General features: G+C 42.7%; 1 protein-coding gene across 6 annotated transcripts in view; it reads right to left on the reverse strand.

Moving 5' to 3' along the window:
* Arel1 (apoptosis resistant E3 ubiquitin protein ligase 1) overlaps positions 1–14,460 on the reverse strand; it is a 52,461-nt gene that overhangs the window by 24,095 nt on the left and 13,906 nt on the right. For 3 of the 6 annotated variants that reach the window (XM_021178694.3, XM_021178691.3, XM_085830553.1), the window contains exons 2-3: positions 6,798–7,094; positions 383–443 (exon numbers count right to left, since the gene is read on the reverse strand). In XM_021178694.3, the coding sequence (XP_021034353.1) occupies positions 383–398 (16 nt within the window). In that variant the 5' untranslated portion in view covers positions 399–443; positions 6,798–7,094. Of the gene's footprint in view, positions 1–382; positions 444–3,689; positions 3,811–6,797; positions 7,095–7,260; positions 7,280–7,926; positions 7,948–14,460 lie in introns of those variants that run through there. The other 3 variants (XM_029484468.2, XM_029484469.2, XM_029484471.2) reach the window with 3 other exon arrangements.

Consider the following 14,460-nt stretch of genomic DNA (forward strand, 5'->3'; position numbering starts at 1 on the left):
CTTCCCTCCACCTGGAAGCCTTTTGTTTGCTTGTCACTTGGCAAAAGCCTTCCACAAATCCCATCAGTTAGGGTTCCTTCTTTTGGGCCCCCTCAAACTTCTGTATCTACCAACTTCACTTACCTACCTCCCCCTTCGTGTTGTGAACTCCTTACAGGCAGATTTTTGCCTTGACTTGGACTTTACAGTAAACAGTGTCTGGCACACACTATAATTACTCAATAACTATTTCCCAAATGAATGAACTCTGCCAACTGTGTGAGGGTATGTTCTGGCACAAGTGGAGCTATTTCTAGCTCCATTTTCAAGGAGGTGAGATAGGGAGGCAAATGGGAACTCGACAACATTAACCAAAGACAAGGGAAACGATCCAATCACATACCAATAACGTAAAACATCAGGTCTCTTCAACGCCAACAGACAGCCGAGGATCACAGCTGCAACTGCAAAAGAACATCTGTTCAGTGTCTTCCAGTTCTCCTTAAAGCCACCTCAGGAGACAGGGATGGGGATGTTAAAGCACGAGACTAGAGCACATGTCGTAAGCCTACCAGCTCTAGTCTCGTGCCTTAACATCCCCATCCTCTCTGCCACGCCTGATAGGGGCCCTATGCCATGTGTCACACAAATAGACTATGGCACTCTGCCTAAGGGCTTAGGGTCTACTGACCATTCTCAGAAGGCAGCCACCTGATTTAGTGCTAGCTACGTATGAAATGATACAGCTTTCATCTTCTTAGTTCCCTCTTCCCAATAATAAGTAGCTGGTACAGAGGAGGAGTCATTCGTGACATTACCAGATTAGACAAACAGAGGGGCCCGAGGGAAGATGGATTCAACAGAAAGCCGAGTTGTGGAAAAAAGGAGGGGATGGAACCTTCCATCCTAAGTGGTTTCCACTAAGACCAGAGTTTGAGGGGGAATTTTCACTGTTACTCAACTTGTTTCCCCCCAGTGCATACATCAGCATCCCGCACTCAGAGATGAGACATCTAAAGATTTCTAGACTCCAACCTTGGAGAGCACAAGACAATTTGAAAAGGGAAAAGGAGAACAGGCACCTGTGTGCATTTATATCTGATTGTGCTTCAAGTTTTTAAGAGAGAGAGAGAGAGAGAGAGAGAGAGATGACACATGGCTTGAGACACAAGGACAGGAAAATGCCTACCTGTCTCTGACAATTACAACCTTTTGCCCACCATGAGGCTGGCAAACGGCAAACCAAAACAGGAAGGAAGGGCCAGGGCTATAACTAACCTACAACCTCTGTGGGTGTGACAATTCTTGCTGCTTTAACAAGATTTAGTATCTTCATCTCCTTAGCATAACTCTGGCATAATCCATCAGAGTATTGACAGCTCTAAAGGCAGAGTGTAACAAATAGTGAAACACAGAGGAGCAGGCAGACAGATGCCTCGATCCTTGAGTCAGATTCATAAGCTCAAACTGTGACCCTGGCCAAGCCACCCAATCTCTCCACTGAGAGCCGGTTTTCTGCTCTGTCAAATGGAGAGAACACTCACATGTATCTCGTCTGGGTCTTATTAGGACTTAGTGGGCTAACACGTCAGCCTAGAACCGCAGTGAGTTTTCAGTCTTTGTGCTGCTTATCTATAGAACCAGCATCATACCTCCTTTGCTTCAGAGCTGACAGGAAATTCAGGAAGAAATGTATTAACAATTACAAAGGACATGATTTCTCATTGGATCAACAAATCTTACCCTTCAAGGGAATTCTTTACACTCTTCTAATGTGATGACTGAAAACCTTTATAAGAAGTTAAGAACTCGCATTAAAGCAAGCCATCCAACAAATTCTAAGTGCTTGCTGTGCCAGGCACTGGGAAACAGCCCAGAGCATAACATCCACTCTGACTCCAGCAAGAGTCACCTTTGCCTTGTTAAACCCTTGGGCATTGTTTTTCCCTATTAGATTATTTCCCAACCAAATTATTAGTACTGGCTTTTACATTACCTAGACCTTTTCCAGTAAGTCATTTCTATTGCCTCTACTATAATCCTCTTCACACTTAAAACCCAGGACCAGTGACTACTTTTTCCCAAGGGACTCTCCTCATCTTAGAACATCTGAGTAAGGCCTGAGCTCTGTCGCTTGCAAACTCACTGGTCTGACCTTTCTAAACCATCCTTTCCTCTAACATCACAGCCCTAAAGGCTCCCTAAAACACATACCCTGCTCCAAGTGTCCCCAAGGTCACATCCTGAGCCTGTAATCCTCTCCATCTCCCTCCCTCTCCTTCCTCCTGGCACACAGCCTCGCTGACTGTCATGGGTTCCCTCTGCCGTCTGTCCTGCTCCACCCTACACTACTTTCCTTAGCCACACCTCGCAGACTCATCATTTCTCCTCAGATTCCTGTTACCCAGATCAGAAACTTTACACTCGCATATGTACTCCCTGAATGACCTGTCTCCATGCCTTTTCAAAAAGCCATCTCTTGGTACAGTAAACCTGGTCAAAACCCATGAGTGAGATCTCAGACCCCAGCAGAAAAGCTACAGCTGTAGTTGGGCTAAATGGAAATGATGTCTGTTAAACTCCTTCTAAGGAATGTTTACAGTCACAGGGCACTTTTGTTGTCATTTGTGGTTATTAGAGAACTTTTGATTGGCTGTGGACAAGGGTAGCTGTACTCATGGCTAGTTAAATGATAAGAACAGTGACTTGAATACATACTCAAGAATAAATGAGACATCTGCATCATCCTATTCAGGGCTCAAGGAGCACTGCAGAAGAGAAGACTACAGAACTTAAGAGGCAAAGATGGAGGGAAGTGGTGGCATACTGTTGGCCAGACATGGCATGGCTGCCACACTTTTGAACTCACAGGAGCTATGGCTACCTATATAAGACCTGCATATGATGGAGCCTGTTAACATCCAAGCATGGAGAAGGGATGAACTCAGCCCTTCCTGAGGATTTATCGGTAGTTAATGGACAATATTTGGGGAGATATTTTCTTCTGTGACGTAGACACTGGTAAAGTGCCCATGCTCCTGCAAATATAACCAAAATGTATTATATAGATATATTTAATTAATATATGCCAATAAAAACTTTGTAAAGAGTCATGTTCACTGTTTACTCAGCCTATTTTAGTTTCCGTTCATGGAATAACTCCTGACCTCAAGCTATAGGAAAAAGCCTAACTCCTTACTCCCTAAAATTGCTAATTTTCAATTTAGAAATTCTTTCTACCTCTAGATTTATACATAACTTTAAAAAAATTTATGGCATTTACATTGTTTTCTTCTTGTTTTGTTTTTCATTTCAAAAAGGTAACTAATATGAGACAGAAACTAACCTTAAGCCTTCTCTTATGGGAGCTGAACACAGCTTAGTTGGTGCCTCACACACAGGCACAGGGACCTGAGCTTGGGTCCCCAGAACCCATGTAACAAAGCCTGCAACCCCAGCCCTGTGGGGGGAAAACCAAGCAGCTCTGATGCTCACTGGCCAGTCAGCCTAGCCACACTGATAATAAGCTTCAGGGTTAGTGAGAGATTGTATCTCAAAAAAATAGAGGTGAAAAGCCATCAAACAAAGACACTTATCAACCTTGGGCCTTCCCACCTGTGTGTACGTGTCTTAGGGTTTTCAATGCTGTGAAGAGACACTGTGACCAAGACAACTCTTATAAGGGACACATTTAATTTGGACTGGCTTACAGGTTTTGAAGTTCAGTCCATTATAATCATGGCGGGAAGCATGGCAGCAACCAGGAAGGCATGGTGCTGGAGAAGGAGCTGAGAGTTCTACATCATCCAAAGGAAGCCAGGAGCAGACTGGCTCCCAAGTAGGTAGGAGGAGGGTCTCAAAGCCCACCCCCACAGTGACACACTTCCTCCAAGAAGACCACACCTACTCCAACAAGGCCACACCTCCTATTAATGCCACTCCCTGGGCCAAGCATATTCAAACTACCACAATGCACATTCCATACACATATACAACAAATACAATAAATATTTTATATCCTCATAAGCATCCAGTCTAATTATAGATAGAAACTATAATAAACATGAATAAAGAATTGGTTAAATAGATATTGTCAACTGTCTGTTCTTTCCTTAGCTCAGATGCCTAAAGTTCAAGAGTTTCGCAGAGAGAACCTGTCTTTTAGATACAGCTTAGTTTTGATTGTTGTAGTCCTGGAATGGAAACCAAGGCCTTGTACATCATCAAAAGTCTACCACTAAGCTACACTCCTAGCCCTAATACAGTGTTTGTTTGTTTGTTTTGAGATAGGGTCTCTCTACATAGTCCTACCTGTACTGGAAACCACTATGCCAAACAGGCTAACCTCAAACTTACAGAGTTCCGCCTGCTTCTGCCACCTGAGTACTGGGATTAAAGGCGTGTGGCCACCACATCCAAAGCCTAATACAGTTGTAAAACATTTACTTAATTACCAGTATATTTGCTTGAACCAATGTATTCATTAAGCTCTTTAGGGCCCAAAATTCTTAATTTCCCTCAGTTCAATAAGTATATCAAATGTCCACAAGGAGTTTGTATCTACAGTACCATCTACTTTCTGTTGGTCTCACTTTCATGCAAACTACACTGGAACCTTTCCACTCTATGCATAAGAAACATGGCGAACATACTACTCAACACAACCTACTTCCAAGTTAGCTGACATTCCTCTCTACAGTATTCTGGCCCTTATAATGTCTCACTCTAAGCCTGAAGACTAACAGTAGTCTGATAAACTAGTAACTCATGGGTATATACACCTGCAGCCAGTGGGCCACATATAACTCAAGAGAACTCTGAACTTAGCCTAACACAAAACCACTAACTTACTTAAGCATTATGAGATTTTCTTTTTCTTTGTTGGGAACAATGCACAGTTCTAGAGTATGACCTCTGTAGATGACCAGGTTGCATCACAATAGTCAAAGGTTGGACTTGTCTCAGTGAATGAGGACTGCTTTAGCACTAAGAACTAAGCCAACCATTGCCCAATGGGCTTTACACATCTTACCCTACGAACCTAATTGTGACCAAAAGATAAGCACTATTACTCTCACAGTCAAGCAAGCAAAACAAACAAGCTGGGCCTAGAAAATATAACTTGATGAGGCTCTCCTGTAAAAGTAATTCTTGGGGATTTTCTCTGCCCCTTTCGTACCTGAATAACTGCAGGGCATTTCTATGCCTGCTCTAGTACATTTTAGCTCCCAAATAAAGACCTGGTATTTTCATTCTGATCTATTCTAACCCAACTAAGCTGCTACTAACCAGTCAAACGTCCCATTACTTGCCATCTGGTCTTGCCCTGGTTGGCTCTGGTCCACATGTCCTCTGCAATCTCATGGCAAATCCTCCTGCTTTCTCCATGTGGCTTCTCCCCTCCTCCTGTTCCTCCTCCTCCTCCCTCTCTCTCCCTTCCTTTGGGAGCCTACACACACACTGGGGTTGGTAATCTTGCACTATTCTCTACTTTGCTCAGCTATTGGCTGAATCAGTTCTTTATTGAACCAATCAGGGGGTAAGAGAGAGCATGTTTACAAAATACTGAGGCAGGAGATGCTTCACGAACATGACCAAAGTCCAGACTGTTCTCAATTCTGAGCACAGAAATCAGCATTTGAGTAATACAAGGACAATCTTTACACAGTGCCTAAAAATATCACTCCTATAGTGGTTTAAGTAACAGTCCCATGTCTAACTGAAGCCTTCAACTTTGTACCCGTAATTCTGAACCATGAAAAAGAATGAAGTAATAGAAATAGCCAAGTATTTAGAGAAAAAGGATTTAAGAAAACAAGTAAGACAGAAAGAGAGAAGTCATCCAACCTAAATATGAGGAATCTCACAGCAAAGCTAAAATCAGGACTACAAATTCCTACAGCTTTTTTGTTATCTTTTGAAGTAAAAATAATGCATGGCAAGCCAAAGCAGAGGCGGTGCCAGCTATCTAGTACAGAGAAAGCACTCTATGATGCAGGATCACGGGCAAGCTGCTTAATGCTAGAGCTTACTTTAGCTCACAGGACTTATGAAAATGGAGGGAATTCTTGAAAATACCTATCTTCAGAAATGCCAAAATGATAACAGACACACACATTCTAAACTCTGCAACATCCAATACATTTTAGCCACACGCATGTGTGTTGCACAGTAGTTTCAGCTCAGCTCACTCCCTACCGCTGACATGGCTTTCTCAAACTGCTGCCTGTCTCACCATGTCTTCATCTCTCTCTGTCCACTCATTTGGATCTTGTCCCACTCTTCACCTCGCTGGTCTGCACCTTACTTCTGCGGCTTTACTAGACCCTGAGCCTAGACCAGCTCTGATCCTGCAGCCTGACTTTGAGGTAGCAGTAGCCCCAGTGTCCAGCATGTTCACATCTCATTCCTACCAGCTGCCCAGGTTCTTCCCCAGGCCTCTCTGAAACACTGAATCTATTCAACCCAACTTACCCCTCTATAGCCTTCAACTGGAAGAAAGTATGTGTGCATGTATATATATTCAATAGATAATATAGATACAATAATATATACAATAGATAATATAGATATATTTATATCTCTATAGATACACAGAGAGAGTGTTTACTCCATGATGTGTATGCTGAGGGTAAATATTAGTAATTATCATTAGGGTAAGAGAAGTTGTGTTTGGCGAGTTAGGAAAGTGGAAGGACTTGGCAGACTGCCACCATCAAAGCCAGTGTACAATGTGAGTTTACTGTTCTCCAGCCAAAAGACATTGTGGAAAGATGTGTGCTATGTTTCCAACGGTGGACTTGACGGTACTTACTTACCTTTAAGCGAGGGCCCATGTTCTAAGAACCAAGTTATTCACCAAAGCAGCAACTTCCCACTCCTTTCACTTGTCTTCTAACTTGCACATTTAAAAAAAGAAAGAAAGAAAGAAAGAAAAAAAAAAAGGCCAAAAAGTCACCAGAAAGGATCTGCCCACCAAATCTTCATTGAGGTTAAGTGTGTCCCAGGAAGCGAAGAGTCAAGTGGTTTTGGACTGAAGCATTTGAATGCTGGGGTGAAGAAATAGAGCCCAAGAAAGAATCATTCCTGGGCTCCTCTGGAACACCAGGATCCTCCTAGAAAGGAAAAATGGTAAGTTCAGTAAGGTTTTGCTTCTGCAAGAGATTTTACACACACCACCACCACCACCACCACCACCACCACCAAAAAACTACCCCAGCAACAGAGGAGCTACCCATGCCATAAGTACACTAAAGTAATCAAAAGTTGGTAAATTCTGACCAAGCTTTCCAACACAAACGTCATAGTTCTGCAGCTACTTCACCGAGTCCACCAAGGTCCCCTGGCAATCTCACTGCCTACAAGCATGCCTCTCCACAGAACCTCATGCTCTTCAAACGCCCCAGTCTTCCAGCAGAGGTAGGCTAGGGTACAGATTTAAAGAGACTCATCACATGCTCACGCCTCACTGCAGCTCAGTGCAGCTGGGACACAGGGCGTGGGAAGCATGCGGAGAGAACTGAGATGGAAGCAGGGCAGAGGCAGCTTTCAGAGGGCACACGGTGGAACGACTCAGTCCTCAGCTGGAAAGAAATGCCAGCAGAGCTTTAAAGACTTTATGTCCGCCGAGGCAGGCCACTTCCTCTGCACTTAAGCTCACAGTTCCAAGACATGGTAAAAGGTAACAATACCACTAAAATTAAAACTCTGGGCTGGCATGGTGGTGTGCACCTGTGATCCCAGCAGCACCGGGAGGCTAACAGCAGGATGAGCACAAGTCCCAAGACCAAAAAGGGGAGCTACAAGTTGTCAACTTTAAAAATAAAGTTACCAAGTAAAATCACTTCATAACACTCAGACATTCAGGGACCAAATGTAGCAAAAAGGGGGTTGTGGGTGCACATATACAAAGAGCTACCATAAACGAAATGAAAAGGGGCTACTAACCAGAAAATGGGAAGAGACAGCCTCGCCAACAGCACAGACTATTATCAGCCTTCAGAATTTCCAATGCAGATACAGTTCTCTTTCTTAGGCACAGATACAGGACTACTTATCCAGATTTACCGTCCAGACATAACGAGTAAGATACTTTCTCAGTTAACTCACAAAAGCAGCAGACAGTCTGGTCCCAGAGTCCACATTTTTAATGACCATTCTCCTATCTTTCTGCTAAGAGCAACCAAGGGAGAAAACACAAAATGCTAAACAAACCAGAACAGAAGGACTGGAGGCCAGCAGATCAAATAAGTTGGCAGACTTTTATAATTAAAAATGGGTAAGTATATGCAAGTATTTTAACACATGGTGATGGACTTGCCAAGTACATGAGCCAAAGCATGGGTCACCCAGAAACTGGAACCAGTTTAAAGGATCTGCAAACACGGGAATAGTTATGTAAACTACTAAAGATCTTCATGATTGAATGTTATATGATAATTTAAAAATGAAACTTTTAAGGAACAAAAACACCAGATTGGAAAATGTTCACAAATAAACTATTGAATGAAAAAGCAAGCACAACATTGTTCATATAGTACAAGCCCAATCTTAGAAACAGCAGCATTATGTAGTTATATAAAGACTTTAGAAGGATGGCTGGAGACACTCCTCAGTGATTAGCAACAATTGCTCCTCTTGCAGAGGACCCAAATTCCATCCCCAGCACCCACACAGGACAGTTCACAATCACCTACAACTCCAGATCCAGAGGTAGTCTTTTGGCACCCATGGGTACACATATAAATGGCATATATATACATACACATTAATAAAAATATTAAATAAATCTTTTAAAAATTATTTTTTAAAAAATCAGAAGAGGAGGGCTGGGGAGATGCTTAGCAATTAAGAGCACTGACTGCTCTTCCTGAGGCCCTGAGTTCAATTCCCAGCAATCACCTGGTGGCTCACAACCATCTGTAATGGAATCTGATGCCCCCTTCTGGTATGCAGGTGTGCATACAGATAGAGCTCTCATACATAAAATAATAATTTTGTTTTTAAAAATCAGAGGAATATAAAAATGTTAATGGTTGACATCTGTTGGAATACATGTAATTACAAATAATTTTCACATTCTACCTATATTATTTTGTTTTGTTTGAGATATAGAGCCTCATGTTGCTCAGCTGGCTTCAAAATCACTATATAGCCAACCAAGGCCTTGACCTGATGAGTACCACTATGCATGGTTTATCTCTCTTTTTTTTTTTTAAGATTTATTTATTTACTCTATGTATATGAGTACACTGTAGCTGTACAGATGGTTGTGAGCCATCATGTGGTTGCTGGGAATTAAACTCAGAACCTCTGCTCACTCTGGCCCTGCTTGCTCCAGCCCAAAGATTTATTTATTTACTATTATACGTAAGTACACTGTAGCTGTCTTCAGACACGACCCAGAAGAGGGCATCAGATCTCATTATGGATGGTTGTGAACCACCATGTGGTTGCTGGGATTTGAACTCAGGACTGTTGGAAGAACAGCCGGTGCTCTTAACTGCTGAGCCATCTCTCCAGCCCCCAAATATGTAGCCCAGGCTGGCCTTGAACTCATGATCCTCCTGCCTCTGCCTTCTTCAGCAAATCCTACTGGCATGTGCCACTACAACCAGAAGTTTATCTCTTTTTAAATATTTGAGAGAGAGAGAGAGAGAGAGAGAGAGAGAGAGGATAAGTGTGCATGGGTGCAGGTGCCTATAGAGGTCCTGTGGGGCTGGAGCTCTAGGCAGTTGTGAGCTGCCTGACATTGGTGCTGGAGACTGACCTCGTCCTCGGGGAAAGCAGTACACATTCTTAAGCACGGAGCCATCTCTCCAGCCCCAGTTTTCCAAATGCTTAATCAAACAAAGACAAGATAAAAAGTTGGTATTTCTGAAGAACATTAACTCTGGGAGACCTACTTTCTTTTAAAGAGGGGTAGAGAAGAGGAAAATTGCCTTTTGGGGTTTTCTGTTTTCTCTTTTGGAGCTAAGGTCTCACGTGATCAACCTGACCTTAAACTCTCCATATAGTTCAAGGAAATGCAAGGATGACTTTGAACTTCCCCTCCTGTCCCTACCTCCCAGTGCTGGACTATAAGCTAAACAAACACCATCTTGCTGGGTTTAAGTTATCTATTTTCAAATAATAAAATGACATAAAGAAGTTAAGATAAAGTCCGGTGGTGATGGCGGTGGCGCATAACTTTAATCCCAGCACTCAGAGGCAGACGCAAGCGGATTTCTGAGTTCGAGGTCAGCCTGATCTACAAAGTGAGTTCCAGGACAGCCAGGGCTACACAGAGAAACCCTGTCTCAAAAAACAAAAAACAACAACAACAACAAAAAGATAAACCATTACTGAAGTTGTATTTCTATTCATTATGATTTTGGTGGCGCTCCAGTTCTGTGTTTAGCTACTTGGTTATTATAACTAGTTCTAATATACTCCGTCCCTGCTATGAGCATGCTTATCCCCATGTTTCAGTATCTCTAGCGAGCTTCAAGACTCAACCTAAGCACTGCTAGCCGTTTCCAGCCCAGCTCCCAGCTTCGCTATGGACTCTACCCATGTTAGGCAGCGTCAATCACCTCCTCCTTTGTGATACTCCTACTCCAAAAATATCTCTACTACAGCAATCTAATCTGCATTATAAGAGTTTGTTTACCTAACAGTAAAGCAGTAAAATATGGCAGCTCTGAAGATTCTAACCACTGTTAATAAGGTGTTCAGCCCTGGGCTCTTCGGGTCTGTACTCAGTACAAGCTCCTCAAGTGAGTTCTACACACTTGATGTTTCAGAAGCACTGCCTCAACTGTAGAGCAGGAAGCCCATGCTCCCTGTGTTCTAACAGCCTTACAGGGAACCCTTAATGCTGCTGTATCAGAGACTATACTTTCATGTACACGAGACTTAAAGCAAGAGTTGGTAAAATAATTTGTGAGTCAAATTTATCTGTTTGGTCTTGTTTTTTTTAAATACAAACAGAATAAAAACGTCCAAGTCCATTCGTTCATATACCCCGTCTATATACTCAGTTTTTGCATAAGGCAGAGCCAAGGAGCTGCAGTAGAGGTGTATGTATATATTATCTGAGGTGTTTGAGGCAAACAGTACATATACCTGGTTTTGAGACAGGGCCTCTCTACATAGTCAAAAATTATTTTCTTCCCATTCTACTATACCTCTTCTAGAAACAAAAGCTAGAAAACTCACAAAATTATGCAAAGGCTTCTCATTTCAATTCTTTTCCCTCTCCTACAGTTGGAGAACAGGCTTTCAATATACGATACAGGCTAGCCTGAAACTCACCACCCTCCTGTCTCTGCTTCCCAATTGCTGGGCTTACACGTGTGCATAACCATCCCTGGCTCTTATTTTAGCTCTTATGTAAAAGCTTCATGTCTGTATTCTTAGAACAACTAAGAATTTTATTTAATCATTTCCAAAGGCTAAGCAAGAGGATTTTTGTTATACAATGTATCTGAAGGAGCAAATAAATTATTGTTCCAAAAATTATTTCAATAACATACTAATGACTTGGTCTGTTTTCAAAATGCTATTCATATATTTTAAAGATTTATTTAATTTATGTTTATGAGGGTTTGCCTGCAGGTATGTATGTATGTATGTGTGCACCTCATGTGTGCTTGGGGGAGATCAGAAGAGGGCACTGGATCCTCTGGAACTGGAATTATGAATGGTTGTAAACCATCAGCTGGGTACTGGGAATCAAACCCAGGTCCTCCACAAGAGCAGCACATGATCTTAACCACCAAGCCATCTTTCCAGTCCTTAAAATGCTATTCTAAGAAAACAAGAAAACACCCATGTGAAAGTTTACTTCCAGTGCATTTAGAGGTGGTAACAGCATGCAAGAATTCTGTTGTCACCTACTGGTTTCCACAAAACAAGATGGAATGTTAAAAAAGAAAAAAAAAATGTAGTTCTCCAATGTTTAAGAGAAAAGTCATTCAGCTGAGACAAGGTCATTAGCGTAGAATGGTCTAACTACGAAGATGTCCACAACTGTTAGCTTACAATTATACTGTCTTAATTTTACTCTTGGATTTTTTCCCCATCCCAAACCACACCATAAAGAGCTGCTCTCACCGGGCGTGGTGGCGCACGCCTTTAATCCCAGCACTCCAGAGACAGAGGCAGGCGGATTTCTGAGTTCTAGGCCAGCCTGGTCTACAAAATGAGTTCTAGGACAGCCAGGGCTACACAGAGAAACCCTGTCTCGAAAAAACAAAAACAAAAACAAAAAGCCAAGAGCTGCTCTCCTCCATCAAGTTTATATTCCTGAGATATTTATACAGTTATATACTTCTGCTGTCTTGGTTCCATTTATACTCTTTCCTCGTCAGTCAGCCTCTCTGGTCCTTTAAGCATTCCTGTGGGTCTCCTGTGAACTCTCTCCAACTGGTCCCCAGCACTCTTGTAATGAGGTGCCTCCAACTGACTGCAGCCTTCCAGGAACAACCCAGTCAATCAGAATAAGATGAGCTCACCCTCCTCTGTCCCATGACATAATACTTCTGAGTGGGCAACCCCCCAAATCACAGAAAGCTGGTGTGCTGCTGTACTAGACTACAACCCCATTCCTTGCCTGTCAGACCTGGGCACTGGGGTATGCAGTATGCAGAAGACGCCAAAGCCCAGAGAACAGATGACGTGTTCTTGCAATCTCTCTCTTACTAGAGGAAGTAAGCAGAGAGAAAAAATTATTTTCAAGTTAAATATGCAGACAAGAACAAAGAACACAAAGTTCCATAAGTTTCTAAAGCTAAAACATGGGCATGTTCAAACAGTCATGCACATTTTATACTTAGGACCAAAAGGCTCCTTCGTTCTCTCCTGCCAGCTTCTGTCCTCTGCCAAAGTCCTTAAAGCTCTTGTTCATAAGAGTCTGAAAAGCACACACTTCTTCTGACCTCAATTTGCTGCCCCCATCCCTAGAAAGCTACATTTTCCCTTTGGTTAGAATTATTTTCTAAAACTACAGGCAGTTCAACATGGGATCTACCAACAGCCAACCCCTTTGGTTTCTCTGCACGACATACTCTTCATTGTATATTTCTTGAGCATCTGGTCTGACTGCCTGATAAAGGCTGAAGTCCTGAGGCACAGGGATACGTTAAAACAGCATTTGACCCTCTTTTTGTTTCCTTTTCCTTTCTTTTCTTCTTCCTTTTTGTGTTGGGAGTCAAACTCAACACCTTAAGCATGCTATGCTCCTATCAGAGAGCTAATCTGGATGCTTACACATGGTCCTATCATAGAGATAATCTGGATGCTACACATGGTCCTACCATAGAACTACCTCCCTGCCTTTGTTTTTTTTCTAAAGTGCCTTAACCATGAACTCAGACTGGCCTAAAACATGGTATGTTGTCCAAGCAAGACACACTACTTATCTGACAAATTCATAAATGCATATAATGTATTTTGGTCATTTTCACCCCATACTACCCTCTCTCACCCCCTCCCACTCCTGCTGAATCCCCACTTCTTCCTAGCAAGAAAGCCCCTTTCCCATGCCATGTCTTTCTGTTGCTGTTGAATTTAGTTAGGGTTGCTCACAGAAGAACGTGATTCATTGTGGAAAGTGGACAATTACACGTGCTAAGTACAGTGACAGAGAAGTGTGAAGGTCAGGCAGGACAGAGGTAACCTTGTCTTAAGAGCCAGACAGTGTCTTCACAGTAGAGGCAGTAAGGCCAACTAACTAAGAATGAGTGTGAGGGGCCCGTGGTTAAGAGAGCTCGTTGCTATGTAGAGAGGATCTGAGCTTGGTTCCCAGCACCCAGTGGAGCGGCTCACAACCTCCTATAGCTCCAGCTCCAGAGGCTCGGACTCCCTCTTCTGCCCTCTGTGGGAACTTGCATTTTCAAAGATATACAAATAATTAAAGAATAAGTAATTAATAAACATTTTAAAATAAAATGCTTTTTAAAGAAAGAGCGAGTACTTGCAAAGGTGAGTGAGGGAGTCTGATATCCTAGAGGCAGGTAAAAACACCATGCCAAAAAGGGGAGTGACGACAAATTTCAGCATCATGAAGCAAAGTATTTAGAAAGACCACCAGGGGCAGAGCGACTGCTTCTAAGTACCATCTCAGGAATGGAGAAGAGCAGGAGTTTGGTCTTGGACTAGTTAGTTACTTAGCCTGTCTTGGTTGTAGATGTAAAGTGGAGACATGGTGAGAAAAGAAGAGATCCAGCTGTTCTAGAAGAGCCAGTACTGAACTACGGGGAAAGAAAGCTGAGAATGGAAATCCCAGACCCAGGTGGTCTTGTTCTAAAGGTCGCTGGATTGCCAAATAAGACCGTGGCTTATGTCAGGCCATAGCAGCTCCAGTAAGAGAGGAAGGTGGCTTCTCTGCCATTCGGTATTCCTCAGGTGAGAATTCTTTGTTCAGTTCTGAGATTCCACCTCACACCAGTCAGAATGGCTAAGATCAAAAATTCAGGTGACAGCAGATGCTGGCGAGGA

Source organism: Mus caroli, unplaced genomic scaffold (assembly GCF_978045245.1).
Source record: "Mus caroli unplaced genomic scaffold, Mus_caroli_1 scaffold_14, whole genome shotgun sequence".
In the NCBI taxonomy this organism is placed as follows: Eukaryota; Metazoa; Chordata; class Mammalia; order Rodentia; family Muridae; genus Mus; species Mus caroli.